Source organism: Pocillopora damicornis, chromosome 10 (genome assembly GCF_964200805.1).
Source record: "Pocillopora damicornis chromosome 10, jaPocDami1.2, whole genome shotgun sequence".
Lineage (NCBI taxonomy): Eukaryota > Metazoa > Cnidaria > Anthozoa > Scleractinia > Pocilloporidae > Pocillopora > Pocillopora damicornis.
In genome coordinates, this window is record NC_142679.1 from 17,613,764 (window position 1) to 17,638,229 (window position 24,466).

The window sequence follows — 24,466 nt, forward strand, 5'->3', positions numbered from 1 at the left end:
AATAACAATGTTCTGCTTATAATGCTTATAAAAATTACTGTTAATTTCTCTGGGGTCACGTACTGCGATAATTGAATACAAGTATTATAGGTTTTCTGGGCCTAAATGGACCTCAGTCGTAAGGGACCAATCTCGTACCCAGATCCTACCGTGTAACTGTAACTACAACCGATCCGGATACGAGACTAAGACCAGCCATTTTTTATCGCCTGAGGGGGGAGGGGAAGATTTTGACAGGAGATCACCAACAAAGGCTTGGAGGACGATAATCAAAGCCACCTGTACCCCGTTTATTGTAGATGCATCGAAATAAACTGGATGAGTATTTGCCGCAAAGAAACGCGACGCATGATGTTCGCTACCAAATTCAGAACGGCAACTAATCTCACCGTGACCTTAGAGAGCACATTAAGATAACTTTACCGCCCAACAAGGACGCGAATTGGTCAAGAAGTCATCAGTTAGAAAGAAACCTGTCTTCAGCTATTAACTGTAGACTTTTAGATGATCAATCTAATATCTTAAATCACAAATTTTTTTTCTTAATCTCTGTGATTTTAAAATCTCGTTCTGGAAAGAGTAAGAGCTCAGTCTGACTAACTCACTAAAAAAATCAACGATCCTCAAATCAAATTGGAGAAGCAACATCGTTATATCTGGCGGCAAACGTGTGCCCCCATATAGCGCGCAAAGGGGTGTTATTAAGGGAAAAAAAGCTGATATAAAGTGAACTTTTGTCGAGCTGGTTCCTTTGTCTCTCGTTTCACTGGATTTATTCCTTAATCATAAAAATTACAATTTCCTCGATTTTGATTGGTTTAAGAAACTCCTATTTTCCACTAATTCACTTGTCAAGTTGTTATCGGAAAGTTTGCCGTCAGACAGTTCAATAAGCCAATCGCATTCAAAGTTGTAGTTTAACTCCACCAATCACAACCTTGGTTGTTAGTCTTTTAATGCAAATTTTCCCTTTCTTTCATAACTTGCAATTGGCCATACTTCTTTTTCTCGGAAATTGGAATTTTTATGATTATTTGGTAGTAAGACTTCCTATATTAAAAACGGACGATCGTGCGGAGGGAGTACGATATTGTTATCACTCGTATGATTCCAGACCGAATTAGACTCCAATCAGTTCCATTCAAATTACCTATTTGATATCATAATGGCGCCAAAACCGAGATTAGATAAAGACAAGAGAAAATAATGGGACATGGTTTTCCCTTAATACAAAACAGCAAAGCGATTATCTATGTATACCCTGTTACAATCTCATTAAATCTAATACAGCAGTGAAAGAAAGAATTTGACAAAGCAGTTTGCACTACAATTATCGCAAAAAGTATTTTATGTAAATTGTTATTTTTGTATGTGCGGCAAAAATAATAATTTTATCGATGGAGTCTTCAACGCACATATATCTTCCAAAAATCACCTGTCGAAACACTGCCCTTAAAATCATCGCATTCGAATCTCTTACCTTCTGGTGAAAGCAGCCAATGTTGTTTGTACCAGACGAGAACCACGTGATCATACAGCCGCTTTTCATAGTTCTGATCGTCGAGACTCCATTTGTTAGTGAACTGATCGAGAGACTTTGTACCCCCCCACTTTTTGCAGAATTTTGCCATAGCTGAGTTATCATCTTCCATCCTCACAAACGAGCCACAGGCACCCGGTCGCACATCCGTCTGACCGCTAAAGTACTGGACAACAGCTTCACCAGAGCTGTTAGCGGCCGTGGTCACGTGGAACGTACGTGTTGTTGTACTGTTGTTTACTACAGTAGAATCGCAGCTGAGTAAAGGACACATTCGATCTGAGTTCTTTCATAGCCCTTCTGCGAAGAACAATGTTCCCTCTCTTGTAGAGGCTAACTTCATCATAGGACCCCTTGAGGGAGGGTTGAATAGGTGAGGCTTCCTTAACAATGTTGGAAATGAGAAGCCACCCCCCTGAAAACCAAAGAGATTTTGTCTTTTATCCTGTTGGTTTTACTCAATCATTCATCTTTTTCTGTATTTTAATCTCTTTTTTTGTATTTTAAATATGAACAATGGCAACGACGAAATATTTTTTCTAATTCAGTAGAAATGGCCATATTTAAGATCAAAATTGGTCTATAAAAGAACACTTTGTTTCAATTTGGCGAAATATCGGGCTATTTAGGTCCCTCGATTCTGTACACCCGTGACACAATTGCGAAAAAAAACTGTATCAATGAATAGAAGGAAAAAGAAATTTAGCTTGACTCAAACTAATCACAAGTTATTTTCTCCTTGATAGCAAACCTCCATCAGTTGTCATGTCACAGTAGACTTTGAATGGCTTTCCATTCTTTGCAGGGTCGATCCAGTATTCCCCGTCTCCTTTGGAGTCTCCCAAGTCCCGAATGTTCTTGCATGAAAGAGCAGGATGATCATAAATCCAGCCTATTCCTTTGGTTACGTCAAAAAAAAACAAACAAAACAAAACAAGAAAAATAACACACAATCGTTTGATCTTTTTAGCCTTACTACGACAAAACGATAACAGTTTTAGTTCCAATGATTTCAGTCCTCCGTAAGATATGTCGCTAATACCATAAGTGGTTACCAGCTGGAGTTCCGACAATTTAAAATTTTTAGAAATACCTTGAAAAATGTGGGCATTTTGGAAGGAAATAAGTACTTCCCAACTGAGGTTCAAATGAAAACAGTGCCCAGAAGAAAAATTTATGAATCAGTTGGCAGCAAGGGTCTGAGGCAAAAATACGCACTAACTTGCTATGATTAAAATCAAAGTGCTCTGTGAGCAAACTCGTGAATTGACAGATGACTTACATGATTTTTTGGATTATGTTTAATGTTATCTGGTTTAGGGAATTTTCTGGTTGATTGTCATACTTAGAGTACGAGCAGTAGTTTAGTGTTCGCTAATGTAGCAAAGAAACAAAGTAACGTTGGGATAAGAAGGCATTACAACTGAAATGATCATGCTATTGCATTTGACAAGGGTGGATGATGTTGTGTTTTAAACACATCATTTTTGTTTCTGGTTCAAAAGAAAATGTTGGAAGTAAATGTGGGTGAAAAGTGAAATTTACTGTCTATCATTGTAAACATTGGAAAATCAAGGCAATATTGTCTTAATGAAAACATTAATGATTCCCTCTTTATCATATGGGACAAACGGGAACGAGTTTTGAGTGATATAACTAAGCCCAGACTGCCCCACTGTCATTTTGGATTTCTGCCTGGGTAGATTTTGGTCACGTGCTAGGCAACGCATAATCAAGAACAAGATAGAATTTCATTTCAGGCCTATTTATCAATTTTGTGGTGTATAATTTTCGCATTTTAGTACGTTATATTTATTTTGAATCTTCAAACTGTCTTAAAACTTAAAAGGAAATTGTTCTTTAAAAATTCACTGAAAATTGGTAGCCAAAATTATTTGTTAATATGTTATTTGACTTTCGTGTTAACCTGTAATTTCGTCATTCGCCGGCACCTTTTGTTTCTTCACACAGAAAAACACACGATACGAAATGTAATGATCGATTTTGTCCCCAATCTCACTCCGTAACAGAAAAAGCTTTTGAACACCTGTAAACTCCGAGCGCTTCGGAGTAAGTGATATTTTTAATGAATCTTCGGATTGTTTTCAAGTTCAAGAATTGTAAATTGCAATTTTATGAAAAACGAAAGTTGTTCTCTTAATTCAGTGTGAATCCTCGCACGCCTGCTAGTCGCTGGCGCCGCTTGTTGAAACTAAAACGAAAAAAAAAAAAACTCTTTTAAGATTATCACAGGCTTCTTTTTCACTCCACCACTATTCTTAGGAACAAAGTTGCCATTTCGTTTGTTTATTACTCGCCAAAAACTATCAAATGCACTCAAAAGCCTCAAATCGAAAAAAAATTTACAGGAATCGACCAATCGAGCGAGTGAGCGGGCGAGTGCCATTCTCCACATCATCTCTAAAACTCGCTCTTACGCATGCGCGAAATTAACGAGTTAAAAATGAAACAAGGAAAAAGTGTAGCATTTCTCATCTTTTCTTCTTTACTTTGCTGAGCAATACGAATAATGGTTGACAATTCTAGCTGGGAACAAGCTTACTCTTAATTGTGCGCGTCTTTCACAGCCATCGACAGATTTTACCTCACAGCTGCTTTTCGCTCATTGTTTTGTTTTTGTTTTTTGTCTGAGGACTGAATTTTTAATTAGCGCAATACCAAAACTGCCAAATTAATGGTCGGTAAACTGAGGTACTTCTAAATTTAAAACTACACTTTTATCACTTACAGCGGTAAAGTTTTCTTGATTACAATGGTCCGACCTTTTAAATTTAAAAAAGTAAAACAAATCTTACCCTTTTTATTTTCACATTTTTTCCCCGTCCACGGTATTTTGCACGAACATGAGAACAGGTTTTCCTTTTTGTCATGCACACAGGAGCCACCATTAAGACAACCGGTCAACAAACATCCCTGGAAAAATGAAAAGTTTGGGATGAGCACAAATATCTTGTTAAAGAAAAAAAAGGCAAAAAAAAAAAACGGAAGACGCATGCACCTCCCAGTGACAAAAAGCAAGTTCCCAAGGCAGTACAATTACAAAATGTTTCCACAGAATAAGTACTGCTCCTCAAGCTATCGCTGAAAAAACTCCCAGGAAATCAAATATAAGAAATTTTATAAAAAAAGAAATTACAAGCGCGACTGGCCTTAAAATACACTTATAACTCTTGTAGGTGTCGTTTCAATGGTATGTCAAGGAGTTAAATTATCTTTTCCCAATATTTTTCTGGCTCAAGGTAAGCCCAAGCAACTGATACATGGATTAATAATTTTACAACTGACCAAGGCACTACATTTCACTGAGGAAACATTTTTATCACCAATTACTACTTCTGGATAGTAGCAGGCAAGTCAAGAATTTGAAGAAAAAGACAAAACTTTAAGTTTGTGAAACATGCATGATAAATGTTGACAACAAGAATAGAGGCAAAGCATGAAAGTGTGAGAATTAAAAGGATAGTTTAAGATTTACATGGTGTAATTGTTGATTCAAAGACGGTTGTTCTCTTTGAATCTGAATAGCCTCTTTTATCTTGAGTTAGAAACCGGTAGAGGCGTGATCCAAAACGTGGAAGCTATCTGCTGAACACAAAGCGCGACAATGTTCAGAATCTTGCAGATATTTAAAAATGTGGGAGGCCCTGTCACTGGCTAAGTGCTCTCTAATTATAATACGCCTGGAAAGATGCGTTGTTTAGTGCTTTATTTGTTTTAGATGCGTTGTTTTACTGTGAAAGACCCTGGTCCTGAAAGGCTCCATTCACGTGTGGTCTATAAGTTTGTATGTGCTGGCTGTAATGCCAATTCATCGGCGAAACAATATTTACCTCAGAGAGAAAGTTACTCCTTCTTGATCATGGAAATGATCATTGTTTTCGATGATAACTCCGTGCATGTTCAATTCACAAGTTTCTCTGCCGCTCATCTTGGTTGATATTTGGAAGTTTGTTGAAGTGCACCATGGATGTCTCAAGCAAAACTGGCTGCACGACTTCAAACTGATAGAATCGACTTGTTTAATACGATGACCTATGAGGCGTTTATTTTCTCGTGTTGTGAAATATGCGGAGTGAGAAAATCCTGTCACGACAACAAGGGCTTCGAGTAGAATGAAAAACGACGCCTGTATGCCGTTCATAGTTTCTACATAAGCTGAATTCGTAAATGCAAGCAAGAAAACAAGCGTGTTCCCCAACGAGTCTCAACGATAAACCCAAACAACCTAGCCCTGACAACACCTTATAGTCAGGTCTTACAGTTCTGTCAAAAACACATTACGTATAGCGAAACCTTTCAAGCAAGAAACAATTACGACATTTTAATTTAGGAGAATTATAATAGCAGGTGTAGATGGAGGCAAAGTAAGTGTGTTTTGTCAGGATCACTGGGGAGACCTTATCGTCACATCTTATCAACAATTAAAATCGTGAAATTATGATGGTTTTAAAACTGTTCAGTTTTCCTGCAATTCAAAAACTCTATATACAGCAAGTCCTTAAAGTTTTCTTTTAAGCCGGACGGGTTTTGTGTTCAAACGCAGGCTCAATTTGGCCTCAGGGTCCATTTAATACGAATTGTTTAGAGAATGATCTCAGAAAGCATTCTGGGTAGAGTCCACTTCATACAAGGTGTCATACTTTCCCTCAGATGGCCTTCTTGTATGAGCACTTCATTTGCACTGTTGTAAGTGTTGTAGTGCTAAACTTTCTGATGCTTTATGTTATGTTAGGGGTACGCCGTTTTCACAAAAAACAAATGTGGATAAAACTTTGTTTTACTGTCTATAAAATAGGAGTAAATGAAAGATTTACAGCGCGTCAGTCTCGTTAGCTTTTCTTGTATTAAAATCCTTAGTGATCAATTCATTTGTTGCATATATAGCTTTTCAATGTTTGAATTACCCAGCTTTAAAAACAACAATTTACTATTTATAATGCTTATAATACACTAATTTCTCTGAGGTCACGTACTGTAATGATTGAATAAAAGTATCATGGGTTTTTTGGGCCTCAGTAGACCTCAGTCTTTGGGGACCAATCTCGTACCCAGATCCCACCGTGTAACTGTAACTACAACCGTAAAAGATCTGGATACGAGACTAAGACCAGCCATTTTTATCGCCTGAGGGGGGAGGGGAGGATTTTAACAGGGGATCACCAACAAAGGCTCGGAGGACGACAATCAAAGCCACCTGTACCCCGTTTATAGTAAATACATCGAAATAAACTGGATGAGTATTTGCTGCAAAGAAACGCGACGCATGGTGTTCGCCAGCAAACTCAGAACGGCAACTGAGAAACTTTGAATATGATATGAATGGCGCTATGTTGGAGAAAACAAGTTACGAACGTGATCTTAGTATCTGGGTTTTTTAACTGGCCTAACATGGAATCGCCGAGTCTCAGAGCAATGCTCGCGCGCGAACAAGATGCTTGGGTTTGTTAAAAGAAACGCGCGTCATATGCAAAGTACTATTGTAAGAAGATTAATCGATTTAATCATCGTTAGACCACATCTGGGCAATGCTACACAAGGTTGGGCGCCACAATCTATTTATTTTATCTCAAATCTAGAAAAGATATAAAGACGGGCTACAAAATATATCTTGAAACTACCATTCTCGTGCCATCAGAGTTATGAACAACGGCTAAAAACCTTTTCCTTACTATCTATCAGCTACTGGCATGAGTGCTTAGATATGTTACTGTTCTTTAAGATTACCCATACTGGTGGATATAGACCCTACGAGTGTTCCTATTGCTCTTTCTACAAGACAAACACGATCGTCTGCCAATACAGCTGTTACCAAATACTCTGTACCTAAATGCAAGACTTCAACCTTTTAACGGTCATTTATTGTACGAACTATAAGAATCTGGCACACACTGTCAGACGAGCTTAACCTAAGTTTGAACAATGTAAATGACTTCAAACGTGCTTTGATGTGTTATTATTTAACTGCACTCCAAGAGATCTTTGACATTGACAATCCCAGGACATATAAAAAAACATTACAAAATGTAATTCATGTCGCAGCCTGAAAACAACACCAACTCTATGCCGTTCTCAATTATTAGTTACTGATGTAATCGTTTTACTATTTTAATTCTCCTGGGACCACAGTAATTGGCTATCGCTGTTATGGTTGCCTGCCCCTTATTGTTATTGTTATTTACCCATGTTCTACATTATATGTATTTTGGCAAAGCTAATAAACGGGGGAAACTTTAAAAACTCAGTGAGGTTAACGCAAATTCTTATGACTAACAGAGCAGCCAAAAAAACAAAAACCAAAGTAACCACATCTATCAATCAGAGCAAAGGCCAACATCATCATTAACCAACGAGAACTCGAAGTAAAAGCAGGTAACCTGTAAGAGGCGCGGGAAAACGCTAGTTACCTAGTTGGGGTTAGTTTTAGTTTTGCATTTGATTGGTTGAGATGGTGGCGCCAGTTTTCTGGACCAATCACAGAGCGAAGTAAAGTAAAACCAAAGCAATACTCAATTGAACACTGCTCTACAGCGATGTTAAGTAAGATTAAATACTTTGAAACAAGACTTCTGAGTACAGATAATACGCCCAAAATTTCTAACGTACAAAAACTTTCCAGAAATCACCAGCAGATACTGCATTTGCATAATCGTCGCAGTCAAATCGACCATGTTGTGGCTGAATATTCCAGTGATAGGCATACCAGACAATCACAGTATGATCGTACAATCTGTTGTCATTGCGAGGAGCAACGCTCCATTTACTAACGTTGCGCTTTGAAGAGTCGGACCCCCACTCTTGGCAGACCTTGGCTAATTTTGAGTTGTCGTCTTCCATTCTGACAAAAGATTCACACGAGTATGGTCGCGCATCTGTCTGACCGCTGAAGTACTGGACCACAGCTTCTCCAATGCTATTAGCGGCTGTGGTCACGTGGAACGTACGCTTCGATCGTTTGCTGCAATAGAATCTCAGCTGAGTAAAATTCAAGTATGTTCTGAGCTCATTCATGGCCGTTTTGCCAGAAACATGTTGTTCCTGTGATATTGGCTGATAGCATGGTACGACCACTCAACCAATAGCGGAACGGACTGACTTGAGTTGGCCATCACAAGGTTGGAAACGAGAAGCCAGCCTCCTGAAACAGCAAAGGAATACAACTTAGCTTTTCAAAAGAATGTGTACGCCTCCGGTCTTGCAAAATTGAGATATATTTTTATCGAGCAAGGATATGCTTAGATGTAGACTGGAGAAATAAAATACGATTTTTTTTCCGATCGATTCGCTAACTGCACAGAGGTATTTGAGAGGTAGTTGAGAGGCAAACGGAAGCCGGCACATTTCTTTTCCCTGGCGCTTGCTACATATCTTTAGTCTGAGAACTATGTCGTTTGGTTTAAGATGCTCAAACAATAGTATTCCAATTAATCGTTGATGTCAAAGCACGTCAGAGGAAGGGTTTATTTCATATCTCTCACCCGTTCAAAACGGGCTAAAAAGTGCCCCACAATACATCTGTCGCTCACCTCCATCAGTTGTCATGTCGCAATAGACCTTCAAAGGGCTTCCTTTGTTCTCAGGGTCGATCCAGTATTCCCCGTCTCCTCTGGAGTCTCCAGCGTCCCGGATGTGCTTGCAGGAATTAGCAGGCCTATTTAACTCCCAACCTATTCCTTGAGTGTTAAAAACACGCCTCAATCAAGTTAGTATGGAAGATACACCTCGGGGTGAGAAAGTTTTGCTATCCAACAGCGATAGTAACGGTAGTAAGTTATAATGTTATCCTGACTTTTTTGCGTTGCATTTAAGACTATGAAAGACTAAAATTCACGCTCTCTATCCATGCAGTTCCTTCAGTGACTTGACTGAGCCGGCGCGCATGTTTCCCAGAGCACTTTCACATCAGTGGGCTCAGTGTATGTAATGGTATAAGGGACTAGGTGCATAGCACAGTTAGTAATGGTAATAGCACTGAGTGTAGTCCAATTCGGTCTGTCATCATAAGAATAATACTCAAAATCGGACGACCGCGCAGCTGTAGTCCGATTTGTTTATCACAAATATGATCACAGACCGAACTGGAAGACACAAAGTTAACTCTAAAAAATCGTAATTTCCGAGAGACGAAGATTAGCCAAGTTATGAAAGAAATGACAAATTTGCATTAAGAGACTGACGAAAAAAGAATTCTCCATTTTAAAGAAAGCTCCAATTTCTGAGTCTGTACACAGTTTCTATGGTGATTGAAACCAAGGTTTATAATTGGTTGATTTAATCTAAAACTTTTGAATGTGATTGGCTTATTAAATTGTCCGTTAACAAGCGTAATATCAAAAATGCCAAATTAATGGTCGGTAAAGAGGTACTTCTAAATTTAAAACCACACTTTTATCACTTATAGCGGTAAAGTCGTCTTGATTACAATGGCCCGACCTTTTCCACTTAAAGAAGTAAAACAAATTAATCTTACCGTTTTTATTTTCACATTTTTTTCCCGTCCACGGTATTTTGCATGAGAAAAATAAAAGAAGGAAAAAGTGCGGCATTTCTCTTCTTTACTTTCCAATTGTTTTCAAGCAATACGAATAATGGTTAACAATTCGAGCCAGGGAACAAGTTTAGTGTTAATTATGCACGTCTTTCAAAGCCATCGACAGATTTTACCTTACAGCTGCTTTTCGCTCAGTGCTTTTTTAAAATGTTTTAAATTTTTAGAAATACCTTCACTTGAAAAATGAGGGCAAATTTAAAAGGAAATAAGCACTTGCCAATGTGATTCGAATGAAAACAGCGTTGGCATCACGGGTCTGAGGCAAATATATGCATTAATTCGCTATGATTAAAAACATGAAAGAAGGAAAAAGTGCAGCATTTCTCATCTTTTCTTCTTTACTTTGTTGAGCAATACGAATAATGGTTGACAATTCTAGCAAGGAACAAGCCTACTCTTAATTGTGCGCGTCTTTCATAGCCATCGACAGATTTTACCTTACAGCTGCTTTTCGCTCATTAAGGACTGAATCTTTAATTAGCGCAATACCAAAACTGCCAAATTAATGGTCGGTAACCTGAGGTACTTCTAAACTTAAAACCACATTTTTATCACTAACAGCGGTAAAGTTTTCCTGATCACAATGGTCCGACCTTTTCAACTTAAAGAAGTAAAACAAATCTTACCGTTTTTATTTTCACATTTTTTTCCCGTCCACGGTATTTTGCACGAACATGAGAACAGGTTTTCCTTTTTGTCAAACACACAGAAGCCACCATTAAGACAGCCGGTCAACAAACATCCCTGAAAAAATGAAAACTTTGGGATGAGCGCAAATATCTTGTCAAAAGTAATTATAAAGCAAAAACGGAAGACGCATGCATCTCCCACTGACAAAAAGTAAGTTCCAAAGGCAGCACAATTACAAAAAGTTTCTAATAAGTACTGCTCCTTAAGCTAAAAAAACCTCCTAAGAAATCAAATATGACAAATTTGATGAAAAAAAATTACAAAGCGACTGGCCTTAGAATACACTTATAACTCTTGTAGGTTTCGTTTGAATGGTATGTCAAGGAGTTAAATTATCTTTTCCCAATATATTTCTGGCTCAAGGTAAGCCCAAGCAACTGATACATGGATTATTAATTTTATAACTGACCAAGGCACCACATTTCACTGAGGAAACATTTTTATAACCAATTACTACTTCAAGAATTTGAAGAAAAAGACAAAACGTTTAAGTTTGTAAAACATGTTTCGACAGAAACTTCTGTCATCTTCAGTTAATTAATGGACAAGGCGTTGGAAGTTGAATTTATAGTAAGTAGAAAAATGCTAATTATGATAAATGTTGACAACAAGAAGAGAGGCAAAGCATGAAAGTGTGAGAATTAAAAGGATAGTTTTAGATTTACAAGGTGTAACTGTTGATTCAAAGAGGGTTGTTCTCTTTGAATATGAATAGCCTCTTTTATCTTGAGTTAAAAACCGGGAGAGGCGTGATCCAAAACGTGGAAGCTATCTGTTGAACACAAAGCACGACAATGTTCAGAATCTTGCAGATGTTTGAAAATGTAGGAGGCCCTGTCACTGGCTATTGTACTCTCTAATTATAACACGCCTGGAAAGATGCGTTGTTTTAGTGTGAAAGACCTTGGCCCTGAAAGGCTCCGTTCACGTGTGGTCTATAAGTTTGTATGTGCTGGCTGTAACGCCTATTTCATCGACGAAACAATATTTACCTTTAACATCAGAGAGAAAGTTACTCCTTCTTTATCATGGAAATGATCATTGTTTTCGTCGATAACTCCGTGCATGTTCAATTCACAAGTTTCTTTGCCGTTCATCTTGGTTGATATTTGGAAGTTTGTTGAAGTGCACCAGGGATGTCTCAAGCAAAACTGGCTGCACGACTTCAAATTGATAGAATCGACTTGTTTAATACGATGACCTATGAGGCGCTTATTTTCTCGTGTTGTGAAATATGCGGAGTGAGAAAATCCTGTCACGACAACAAAGGCTTCGAGTAGAATAAAAAACGACATCTGTATGCCGTACATAGTTTCTACATGAGCTGAATTCGTAAATGCAAGCAAGAAAACAAGCGTTCACAAACGATTCTTGACCGTTTCCTAATAAACCCGGTGAAATTTCCGCACAGCCCCATACTATTGTAAAACAAATCTGTTTTCCCAATGGCAATCTATTGTTTTTGTCATTGTTTTCTCTATCCAAGAACTAAATGCATAATGTAGTATGGGGCTGTGCGGAAATTTTACCATAAACCCAAACAACCTAGCTTTGACAACACCTACAGTTCTGTCAAAAACATAAAACGTATAGCGAAACCCCGCAAGCAAGAAACAATTGCGACACTTTTTGGAGAATTATAATAGCAGGTGTTGCTGGAGGCGAAGTAAGTGTGTTTTGTTAGAATCACTACTTATCTTCACATCTTATCAATAGTTAATTAGTATCGTGAAATTATGAAGGTTTTAAAACTGTGCAGAATTCCCACAATTCAAAAACTTTGTATATAGCAATTCCTTAAAGTTTCCATTTAAGCTGGACGGGTTTTGTGTTCAAACGCAAGCTCAATTTGATCTCAGTGTCCATTTAATACGATTTTTACAGAAGATGATCTCAGAAAGCACTTTGGGTAGAGTCCACTTCACACAAGGTGTCATACTTTCCCTCTTGTATGGGCACTTTATTTGCACTGCTGTAAATGTTACAATGCTAAAAGTTCTAATGCTTTAGGTTATATTAGAAAGGTATTACTTAGGTAATACAAGACATGTAAAATCAACTCAGAGATGATTATTTGCCTGACGATCAGCCGGACTACGAGATTAATATTCAGTGACTTGGTAACCTGGCGTTGAGGAACTGAAACAGGGTAACCTTTACAAACTCAGTGAGGTTAAAGTAAATTCTTATGACTAACAGAGCAGCCAAAAAAACCAAAACCAACGTAATCACAACTATCAATCAGAACAAAGGCCAACATTATCATTAACCGATGAGAACTCGAAGTAAAAGCAGGCAACCTGCTGGACGCGCGCGAAAACGCGAGTTACCTAGTTGAGGTTGGTTTTAGTTTTGTATTTGATTGGTTGAGATATAGGCGCCAGTTTTCTGGACCAATCACAGAGCAAAGTAAAGTAAAACCAAAGCAATACTCAATTGAACACTGCTGTACAGCGATGTTAAGTAAGATTAAATACTTTGAAACAAGACTTCTGAATAATAATAATACTTCTAATATACCCAAAATTTCTAACGTACAAAAACCTTCCAGAAATCACCGGCAGATACTGTATGTGCAAGATCGTCGCAGTCAAATCGTCGTTGTGGTGGCCGAATATTCCAGTGATAGGTCCACCAGACGATCACAGTATGATCGTACAATCTGTTGTCATTGCGATTAGATGAGCTCCATTTACCAACGTCGCGCTTTCTCTCCTCAGACCCCCACTGTCGGCAGACCTTGGCTAATTTTGAGTTGTCGTCTTCCATTCTGACAAAAGATTCACACGAGTTTGGTCGCGCATCTGTCTGACCACTAAAGTACTGGACCACAGCTTCTCCGATGCTATTGGTGGCTGTGGTCACGTGGAACGTACGCTTCGATCGTTTGCTGCAATGGAATCTCAGCTGAGTAAAATTCAAGTATGTTCTGAGCTCATTCATGGCCGTTTTTGCCAGAAACATGTTGTTCCTGTGATATTGGCTGATAGCATGGTACGACCACTCAACCAAGAGCGGAACGGACCGACTTGAGTTGGCCATCACAAGGTTGGAAACGAGAGGCCAGCCTCCTGAAACAGCAAAGAAATACAACTTAGCTTATCAAAAGAACGTGTACGCCTCCGGTCTTGAACAATTGAGATATATTTTAATCGAGCGAAGATATGCTCAGTTTATGAAAAAATTCGAATAAGTTTGTAGTACGTAAATATTTGAAGATGGCATCGGTGGGGAAAAAGACGCTAGATTTGCCATACGTTGGGCAAGTGCTGGGTATTCTCGACCCCGCTGCCTTTAATCGGATATCTTTTATGCTCATAGCTAGTAAGGAAAAGAGTTTTGAAAAAGCATGTGAGGAAAACAACTTTTATGATTAGATGTAAACCGGAAAAATTAAGTACGATTTTTTTTCCGATCGATTCGCTTACTGCACAGAGGTATTTGAGAGGTATTTGAGAGGCGAGCGGAAGCCGGTACATTTCTTTTCCCTGGCGCTTACTACATATCGTTAGTCTGAGGACCATGTCGTTTTGTTGAAGATACTCAAACAATAGAATTCCAATTAATCGTTGATGTCAAGGCACGCCAAAAGAAGGGTTTATTTCATATCTCTCACCCGTTCAACACGAGCTAAAAAGTGCCTCAAAATACATCTGTCGCTCACCTCCATCAGTTGTCATGTCGCAATAGACCTTCAAAGGGCTTCCTTTGTTCTCAGGGTCGATCCAGTATTCCCCGTCTCCTCTGGAGTCTCCAGCGTCCCGGATGTGCTTGCAGGAATTAGCAGGCCTATTTGACTCCCAACCTATTCCTCGAGTGTTAAAAAAAAAAAAAGGCCTCAAGCAAGTTAGTATGGAAGATACACCTCGAGTTGAGAAAGCTTTGCCATCCGACAGCGATAGTAACGGTAGTAAGTTGTAATGTTATCCTGAATTTTTTGCGTTGCATTTAGGACTATGAAAGACTAAAATTCACGCTCTCTATCCATGCAGTTCCTTCAGTGACTTGATTGAGCCGGCGCGCATGTTTCCCAACGCACTTTCACATCAGCAGGCTCAGTGTATCTGATGGTATAAGGGACTAGGTGCATAGCACAGTTAGGAATGGTTATAGGATTGAGTGTAGTCCAATACGGTGTGTAGTCATATGAGTGATACTCAAAATCGGACGACCGCGCAGCGTTAACGGGTATGATTACGGACCGAATTGAAAGACACAAAATTAATTATAAAAAAATTATAAATTTTGAGAAAAGAAGAGTAGCTAAGTTATGAAAGAAAAGGAAAATTTACATTAAAGACTGAAAAAAGAACAAATTCTCCAATTTGAAGAAAGCCTTAATTTCGGAATCTGGACACTGTTTCTATAGTGATTGAAACCAAAGTTGTGATTGGTTTCTTTAAACTAAAACTTTTGAATGTGATTGGCTTATTGAACTTTCTGTTAACAAACTTTCTGATAACAACTTGGCAAGTAAATAAGTGGAAAATAGGAGTTTTTTTTAACTAATCACAATCTTTTATTTATTTTACAAATTTTTATGATTACAACAGTTATTAGACTGCTTAAATGGTGTGAATTATTTTTAAGCCAAAATCCTCGAAAGGCGATACTTAAAACTTTACCATATGACTGCATTGAAAAACATGAACAGCACCGAGATTAAAAATTCAATACCTATTGAATCTGTTCCCACTCTTATCCTCTTTCAAGCGCTTTAATAAGACAGTCTGACGCTTAAAAATTTTCTGACACCTTAATGGTGGTCGTATAATTAAGGCGAGAGGGTCAGCAACAAAACGCTAATTCCACCTAATTGTTATAAATAGAATTCCACATTTTACAAAAATTGTCATTTTCATGTCAGTAGTTTAAAGTGAGTCTCGATAGAGTGATGGCTTTTACGACTAACGGCTAAAAATTTGGCCGTTTTAGGCTAACGTTTAAATTCTGTCCATTCTAACTTAATGCAAAATTTTGAAAATCAACTTTTTTTTACAATTAACGGTTCAATTTTGTCAAGTTTACGCTTAACGATTAAGATCCTCACTCAGTAAAGCACCACAATACGTAAATATTTGATTAAATTAAACACTTTTGGCTGAGATATTCGCGGTCGGATTTTGGCACGTCAGAGGACTGCCAAAACTTTAACGACGGCTATTCTGGAAAACGGGTATTTCAGTAAACAAACAATAAATTTTCCCTTACCTAATGTCCTTCCTTTCTTTTCTTCAGTCTGCGGTTCTTTGCACGAACATGCATATGAGTTTTCGCAATAAATACATGAGCCACCATTGAGACACCCAGTCCGCAAACAACCCTGAAAATTAAAAAAGTTTGAGACAAAGAATTTTACAACGCTGATCTGCGGCTGTGACTCTTTTAAAGTGCTTATCTCTTCTCTCCAAACCAATCCCAGTTTTTAAAAGCACTTTACCTTCAAAAGCAAAGAAAAAGTGGCTCCTTGTTGCTTCCGAAGATTTCGTGTGTTCATATCGATGGCGCCGTGCCTATTCAGTTCACAGGTTCCCATGCCCTCTTGCGACGTTGGCATTTTGTAATTTGTTGAAGTGCACCAGGCCGTTTTCATACATAACCGGTTGCATGAGACTATATCAGGAGACTCGTGCTGTTCAATGATTTTGTCTTCAAGCCACAAGTTTTCTTTTACCATAAAATAAGAAGAAAAAGAGATTGGACTATTTCCGATGGCGGTGCAAACCGAAACGTTTACTTTTTCTTGAAGCAAGATGAAAAGGCAAACAATTTTGGAATTCATTGTCGAATAAGTGGCAGCCAATTTTTAAGAAAATGGATTTATTTAGTCCGACAGGTCCTCTTCAATGATGGTATAACATGTTTGCTGGAAATGCGATTTTCGTGTTTCCAATGGCAGCTGTTTTGATGATTTGTCCGTCGTCAGTAATTTATGTATGAGTACTTTTTTGTTGAAGGTGAGATCTTTTTTCTAAGGAATAAACTCAGTTTGATTTTCTTACTTATTTATAATGCCTGTTAATCCGCAAATCCTCTTTGTGTTTGAAAGTGAAAGCTTACTTGTCCTTTAATCAACACTCCAAGACTTATTGGTTGTTTATAAGCTTTAATTGTACTAATTTCTCACTCAAAGCTCCGAACCCCACAATTTTAACAAGTCGTCTCTCTTGACAAAATCTAATTTACAAGTTTAGCAAATCTTGTTTCTTCCTTTCTTGGACTCTAAACCAAACGAAATTTTTGTCTCAGATTGGTATTTCACAGCAACAATTCTAACCAATAATCGTGAGTCAATGATGAATTTCTCGTGGCATTGTGTAATGGCCCATGGAAGCTAAGGAGCTTTCAAAGTTTTATTTTACTTTACCTTCAGTTTGTCTCAAGTCCGTTTATGTAAATGCAACTTACTGACAAGGTTCTATGCGATTATCGTCCATTCCACCCTCTGACGTACGAGGCGAGTTTGAGTAAAGTTACGCTCCTCCTGGAAGCTCCTCGCAGTACCGTCAAAGTCGATCAAAATGGTGGGAGGGAAGCGGGGTATTATGAAGAAAATTTGGTTTTACCAACTGAGTTTATTATGTAAATTAGCCACCGTACTGAGAGTTTCTAAAGCTGACGGATCGTTATCACAACATTTACATTCTGGACGTCAATTCAAGGTTTGGTGTTGGTTGAAAATGGGTACACTTGAAGAGAGAGACGGTAGCAGTAAAAAGACCGTGTGAATTTCATCGTTAAACTATCCTTTCCTTTCTGTCATTCACACCGTTCTTCATTAGCCCCGCTATCACTTATCTAGCGGCTGGTAATTCGATTCGACTTTGCTTTTGTCAGATTAAAATTCTGCAAGTTTTAATAAAATTCACCTGGAAGAAGCAGATGAGATCAAAAGCAAAAATCGGATTGAGGTCTTTAAAACACAAAACGTTCAGCCGTGAATGTTCATTCACTTAGTTTGAGTGACAAAAGTGAGCAATTAAGCAAGTGAGCCTGTTGTAACGACAAGTCAGCGGTAGCAAACTCAGGTTTCGCTTTCCATAATATTTGCACAAAGTAAGCTCACTATATCTTCACTGTATCGGCAGACATCTGTTAAGAGAGGGTGAAACAAAGTGATGGCGGCTGAAGAGGACTAGCAGACGAAACTATCAACTATTGTAGAGAAAACCGCGTTTATATTTAACAACGAGTTACTCAGCGATGTAAAATTTGTTGTTTCACTCCCGAATGGCGGAGGTGAAAGTAAGAAGGCGATCCCAGCTCACAAGTTTGTGCTCGCCATTAATAGTCCTGTGTTCTTCGCCATGTTCTATGGTCGTATGGCGGAGACTAAAGACCCTATTGAACTGCCTGACTGTGAGTACGAGAGTCTGTTGGAGTTATTTCGTTTCTTGTACAGCGACAAAGTAAATTTAAGCGGAAATAACGTGATGCAAGTGTTGTACTTAGCGAACAAGTACATAGTACCCTCACTCGCTAAGAAATGTACAGAATATCTTCGAGACAACCTGAAAGCATCGAATGTGTTTTTAATTCTGCCGCACGCACAGATATTTGAAGATAAAGATTTGAAAGATCGATGCTGGAAAGTGATTGAAGAGCAGACAGAAGAAGCTGTGACGTCAGACGAATTTGTTGCAGTTGAGCGGTCTGTTGTTGAATCTGTTGTAAAGAGAGAAGTGTTGAATGTGAGGGAAGTGGAACTGTTCAAAGCTGTTGATCGTTGGGCCATAAAAGAATGTGAAAGGCAAAGGATGACTTCCGATGGAAGGACAAAGAGACGAATTCTTGGAGAAGATATTGTTAACAGAATACGGTTTCCGTTGATGGAAGAGAAAGATTTTGCATCTGTCGTATTTGACTCTCATCTCTTGAATCATGAAGAATTCTGCAACTTGATAAAACACTACAACAATTTTTTGAATAATCCTTTACCGTTCGTACAAGCCTGTAGAGGTATTTTCTCTAAACAACGATGTCAGAGGTTTAAGACGTTTCTCTCAGGCTGGATTTATAATTGCAACGGCCCTGACTGTATCTTTCTCACCGTCAACAAACCTATTACTTTACACGGAGTTCAACATTTTGGCTCCGAACGCGAAGAGTATACAGTTAAGACAGACATTATTGATCCCCTTGACAACAATTTGCTTGTGAGTCGAGGAGGAAATTATGCCTCAAAGAGAAGCGATATTAGTGCATATTACGGCTTTGATGTGTTGTTCGATCGTCCAATTATTTTGAAAGCAAATAAAGAGTATAAGATAAAGTCTATCATCAAGGGCCCTACGTCTGGTATGGCAAAGATGGGCAAACATCAGTGAAGTGCCAGGGAGTGCGATTTACATTTCGTTGTTCGGCAGAAAACTCTAATGGAACCGATATAGAAAGAGGACAGTTTCCTGAAATTTTGTTTTCAGTTCCCAGGTAAAAATTCTGATAACGTTACCCGATCCGTTCCCGTTGACGTAAAGCCCAGCCTATCTCTCTTAGGTCAATTAATGTTGGATCAATCTTCAAGGATGACCAGGTATACTCATCTGAATCCTTTAACAAACAGTGACGGATAAAAACTATGGGTGGAACAGCAAAGTGTGACCTATCAAAGTTGATTCAGAACATTTGTTAGATGGGACTTTATTGAGTCAGTTAGACATACTATGTGCGATTAAATATTTTGTATGATTTGTTTTTGCTTGCTCGTAAATGTAAAAGGTCGATCTGAAAATTTTAAGGAAAAAAATAGAAATCAGTTAGCTGTAAGGCTCAAAAGGAATTTCAAAGGAAAAAACTCACCAGTAAGGTTTCAAACTATTAAATATGGATTACATTAACCAAGGATACTCTAACTAACAAGCAACAAAACTAACAAGCTCTTTCAATTTCTAGTACATTTTCCGGCCGTAAAAATACCATTTTTTCCGGTTGAAAAGTTATCCTGACGCGGTCCGGATCCTACAAAGGAGTCTTAAGCACTGTCGACACACATCAAGAGGAGCAAAATATGTTGATGCTCTGGAAAGAGAGATGATTATGAACTTGATGGTAAAGTTCTACGTCTGTTATTTAGACTGTAAAACAAAACAGCGGCAGCCACCCTACTCCTGGTCTCCATCAACTCCAGATCGTGCGCCCATTCCACACTACCCCACCGGCTTATCTGCAGTAAAGAAAAAAAACACAGTTTGTAATAACCGAGTGCACACTTCAATTCCAAAACCATACCAAAGAAAAACAAAATCGAGGGCAAGGGTGATGCTTTCCTACACTTTTACAAGGATTTTTCTCCGCTTGCGCCAGACGCTCGGTTTGAAGTAACTAAGGGCGCAAGGGCGCACAATGAGATTAAGAAATAAGTAAATATGTTTGCCTCGCATGACAGGCGAAACATAAGGATTTTTTGGGGAAGAAACGTTCGCATTCCCAATCCTTCGTCCCCTCCTCCGCCCCCGCTTGTCTTCCCTACCATGAGTCAAATTTGTAGGAGAAAAATGTAGCTGAAAAATCATAGATTACCGTTTGCCCCAGCGCTCCTGTTTAAATGCAGCGCCCTTTCATCAGAATATTATAGAATTGTAGTAAGTTGTTTCTTTTGAGTCACATTACCAAACAGTGCATTCCTTCACATTTCACTACCCTGCACCTTATTATAGTCTAAAGCATAACTAATTGTTCCCACCAAATGTACACTACTTTCTTGTAGTTTAATGAGTAAATACGATTGATTTAAGTAACACGAGTGAGTAGTCCATTCCAGCAATCAATGACGAATAATGATGAAACAACAGACCTGAAATTCTAGCTCTAGTCTGGACAAATGAACAGCTTTTTCCACCGTGAGGTGATTTTCGATGAGTGCCATCGTAAGAATAAATGACTTCAATGTTTCCACAGCAAACTCGAGGCCTGTCGAATAAAGAGAACAAGTTTTAGAAATAATATTCAACATCGTGCACTAGAGATTTCCCGCTACATTTGACACTGATTTCTCAAAATGATGCAAAAACTTTAAGTGAGTATGAAAACTATTAATCGACCTCTGAAGATGTCTGGATGACCACGAGTTTAACAGTTACATGTGATTTTATTGGACCATGAAATTTGATCGTTCAGGTGCGAGTAGTCCTGAAAAGGACTGTTGTCGGGGTACCGGGTCACTTCGCCGACCACCAGCTCGTCAACACAATTAATCCATTCGCGACACCTTTGGTCACCTCGCCGACACAATTAGTTTTCTCGCGACAACTTTGGTCACCTCGCTGACACAATTAGTTTTCTCGCAACACCTTTGGTCAACTCGTCGACGGTCGCCTTTGGTCAACTCGCCGACATACCAGTCTCTTCGCAGACATCCTTGGTCACTTCGCTGACATATTTACCGGTTAGGGACCAGCTGTCAAGTGGTGTCAGATGAGCCTTTAGTCGTTCCTCGGCATCGTCTGGTATGGTCGCCGCCAGCAGACCATGACTTGGTTCAACAGGTACTGAATACCTTCAAAGGTAATAACAAATTAATACCTAAATTAGCATGCATTTACCAGTTATTATCAATTCGTTGATCTAAAGATACAAAGTAATTGATATGACCATGTAGTATGAGCATCTGAATAAGTGAAGTCTTGAAAGCCTCTTTTATCATTAAGAAGGAGTGATTCTTGAACTACCTGAGCAGAGCATCCTCAGAGTCAAGAAAAAGATTTATTGGTCCAATCAAATGGATTAAAAAACTTTGTAGTTCACTCAACTCCAATGATACCCTCCCCTCAGGTTGTCAAAACATCAGTCACTGTCACAAAAAATTACCCTTTCAGAACTACTCTGCAGTAAAACAATGCCATATTTTGCTAATTAACAGAGATTTTCCCATAGGACAGTTTGTAATGACCAATAATCATGAATACAAAGTCATTAATAACAGCAAAATTTGTTTTACTTGTTGTTAAACCATTCCATGATAGGCATCCATTCCTTTCTTTGTAGATCCACTAACTCTTCAGGTTCATCCGCAAAAAAGCTGCAGAGTTTAGAAGGAATCACATGATTAATCCTTTAGACTCCAACATCAGTATGCATATTCTCCATACTCTTCTCAATACTGATGTCTTATAGTTTTGAAAGGAGAATTTGTTTCACAATCAAGAGCTTCTTTAATTTTTAACCTTTTTCTTTATTCTAACCTGTGATCTTCAAATGTGATTCTGAGGTGATATTGTAAGGAGAAATTAGATGCCAGTCACTCTAAAAATTAGTGATTGTGAATGATAGCCAACAATGATAATGCACCATAGTACTATTTCCTTCTTAGATAAATAACTACTGATTCAGACTAAACAATTGTGCAACTGTTAAATTAATGTTATATGAAGACCACAATAACTTCTTTAAAAGTATTAGTAAAAAAAAATTGCAGAGATTCTTATGGCATACCAAATACTGTCCGAGCTCAAAAATTCTAAAATGTGTGAAATTTGCTGATCATGATTTCTTGTCCTTGGATTGTCAATCACAGTGTTACTGAGAGAAGTCTATGGAAAAACAAAATAAGCTACACTAGAAAAAAGACAAGACAAACACTTTATTCACAGAAATCAATTATATTCAATAATACTGGTAATAATTCTATTTTGCCATATTTTTGATTGAATAAGAATGTTTTTACCATTATTTAGATTGTAATGATACATTGTTAATCAGAGAGCTAAATAAACTTGTAAGCTTCTAGTACATTTTAAGTTGCAGGCAGCAGCAGGTAAATGAAGAATAAACAAAACAAAACAAAACAAATAAAGCAAAGATATATAAACAAAATAATATACACTATGAGGGAAAAGTTGGTTAAACTGTACCAATTATACAGTTGTAAATGTACAAGTGGATATTGTTTTGCAATGAGTCACAATTACCCAGAGGGTGACTCTCATTCTTATAGCCCCCAGCCTACCACCTTCCCTCTCCACCCACTCCAACCATAAATCAAATATGTCAGCTTGTTGAATGATTCTTGAGCTTGTATATTATGTAAGACTAGCGTGTCCTCCCTTTCAAGATGCCTCACTACAATTCTGGCTAATGACTTCCTTCTTGCTTAAATAGCAATAAATTATTATCACAACAAGGCTTCCTATCAGCCTAAACAACAACAACGAAATATTGCACAAAGCAATAACAATTGTTTAATTACCAGATGCATATTTGCTGGTTTGATGGTGTCAACCTGTGAATTCCACTCTACAGATACTGCCATGGCCAAAGGTTTACTGGGAACAACAAGAAGATTTCCAGCTGGTGTTTTCACCTTTTTGTTGTCCACTGTGATCTGATAGCCACCTTAAGAGATATATGACTTATACATTTAGATTGATGGGTAATAAAAGTCAAGACATTTAATGGCTGGCAGTAGAACATGTACTCAAAGCCAGACCAACGTTCTTTTGTAGTTTTCTCAATTGTTAAATAGTGTTTTGTCAGCTGAAACAATATCTAACAAAATGAAATATGTAAAAAAATTCCACGTTTAAGACTTGGTATTTTTTCATGATGTTATGCATCATTTGTGTAGGAGAGTCTTTTGGGGAACAAGATCCTGACTGACAAACACTATGGCTTCAGTCAATAAAAAAGAACACAGTTGAAGATGCAGTGGAAACATGACACAAAAATGCAGCTAAAAGAAGAATATAATATGTTTATTTAGATACTATATGTTGAAAATTAAAAAATTACTCAAAAATATTTTTTTACCTGCTGAATTCAGTTAACCTTGTTAGAAAAATATGAAAATGTTACCTTCAACTTCCTCGATACCTGCTTTATTATAAAACCGTTTTCTCTCTGAAAATTACCCAGCAAACATAATGTTAATGCATGAATCACTAAGTCCAGGATAAGTACCAAAAAAACTTTTGTGGGCTTCCATCCACAATTTGAAGCCAGCTCCTAGATAGAAACACCACAACCTAGACACAAAATCCACGTGAAAAAGAAAAGACCGGGACCTATCCCACTACTACGACAAACGAAGGTGGGTGGGGGGGGGGGGGGAGGGGGGCTAAGGAATGGGGTACAGTGAGCCAGTGAAGAGCGCTTTCAAAACAAACTAAAAGCATCCTCCCTTGATTCAAGTCTAAGAAATTTAGCAACATTTTCGGATGCAAGTGCATATGCTTTAGTTATCGAAAACCTGTGAAATCTGGTGGCTTGCTTGGACGCGTTGGAAAAAACAATACTTTGTCACTTGGGACACAATCGTGTTTCTTAGAAGGTTCTGGGACTACTTCATCTGCGTATTGATATATAAACAATACAACCACCAAAACCGACTGTTAAACCAGCCGCATACGATTGTGCGCGCTTACCTCGAAAAGAAGACAGGTTTCTTTTGACTGCTATGGCGCATATCGTCAAATTACATCGTTGGTATGTAGAAAACTGGTTGTCTAGCAAGAACGTTTGTCTGATCATAGGAAGGACCCCGAATCTGAAAATCCCAGGCATAATTATGGTATTTAGATCCGAAGAAATCACACACTGGATACACCGACATCTTCGTCCGCCATCTTGTTCTGGCTAGGTAACCAAGCCTATATTTTGCCCAGACCTCTTCCGTACTTCGCGGGAAACGTGCGCGAAAAATATGAAGCCGCGAATAATCCACATTCAGATAA

The 24,466-nt window shown here is 38.3% G+C and overlaps 2 protein-coding genes and 3 pseudogenes across 4 annotated transcripts; 1 reads left to right on the top strand and 4 right to left on the bottom strand.

Moving 5' to 3' along the window:
- Window positions 1-1,406: 1,406 nt before the first annotated feature.
- LOC149039181 (uncharacterized) lies at window positions 1,407-2,412 on the bottom strand (annotated as a pseudogene).
- A 4,203-nt stretch (window positions 2,413-6,615) lies between these two features.
- On the bottom strand, window positions 6,616-12,219 carry LOC149039182 (uncharacterized; annotated as a pseudogene). The gene is made up of 4 exons (XR_016180679.1): window positions 11,792-12,219; window positions 10,736-10,853; window positions 9,085-9,231; window positions 6,616-8,696 (listed from the first exon to the last, which is right to left on the bottom strand). The product of XR_016180679.1 is annotated as an uncharacterized LOC149039182 (transcript).
- Window positions 12,220-12,732: 513 nt separating this feature from the next.
- LOC113678562 (uncharacterized) lies at window positions 12,733-17,833 on the bottom strand. 2 transcript variants are annotated; one of them, XM_089185974.1, is made up of 4 exons: window positions 16,240-17,833; window positions 16,011-16,122; window positions 14,464-14,604; window positions 12,733-13,870 (listed from the first exon to the last, which is right to left on the bottom strand). In XM_089185974.1, the coding sequence occupies exons 1-4, from the start codon at window positions 16,579-16,581 to the stop codon at window positions 13,329-13,331; spliced, it is 1,137 nt and encodes a 378-aa protein (XP_089042100.1). In that variant the 5' UTR covers window positions 16,582-17,833; the 3' UTR covers window positions 12,733-13,328. The 2 variants fall into 2 exon arrangements, with proteins under 2 accessions (XP_089042100.1, XP_089042099.1); XM_089185973.1 differs by having other exon boundaries at window positions 14,464-14,610.
- An 84-nt stretch (window positions 17,834-17,917) lies between these two features.
- On the top strand, window positions 17,918-19,372 carry LOC149039183 (BTB/POZ domain-containing protein 6-like; annotated as a pseudogene).
- A 51-nt stretch (window positions 19,373-19,423) lies between these two features.
- On the bottom strand, window positions 19,424-24,384 carry LOC113678580 (ATP synthase mitochondrial F1 complex assembly factor 2). Its single transcript, XM_027195477.2, has 8 exons — window positions 24,158-24,384; window positions 23,589-23,633; window positions 22,984-23,129; window positions 22,230-22,327; window positions 21,736-21,816; window positions 21,182-21,294; window positions 20,593-20,708; window positions 19,424-19,962 (listed from the first exon to the last, which is right to left on the bottom strand). The coding sequence occupies exons 1-8, from the start codon at window positions 24,294-24,296 to the stop codon at window positions 19,834-19,836; spliced, it is 867 nt and encodes a 288-aa protein (XP_027051278.2). The 5' UTR covers window positions 24,297-24,384; the 3' UTR covers window positions 19,424-19,833.
- Between the last annotated feature and the right edge of the window lie 82 nt (window positions 24,385-24,466).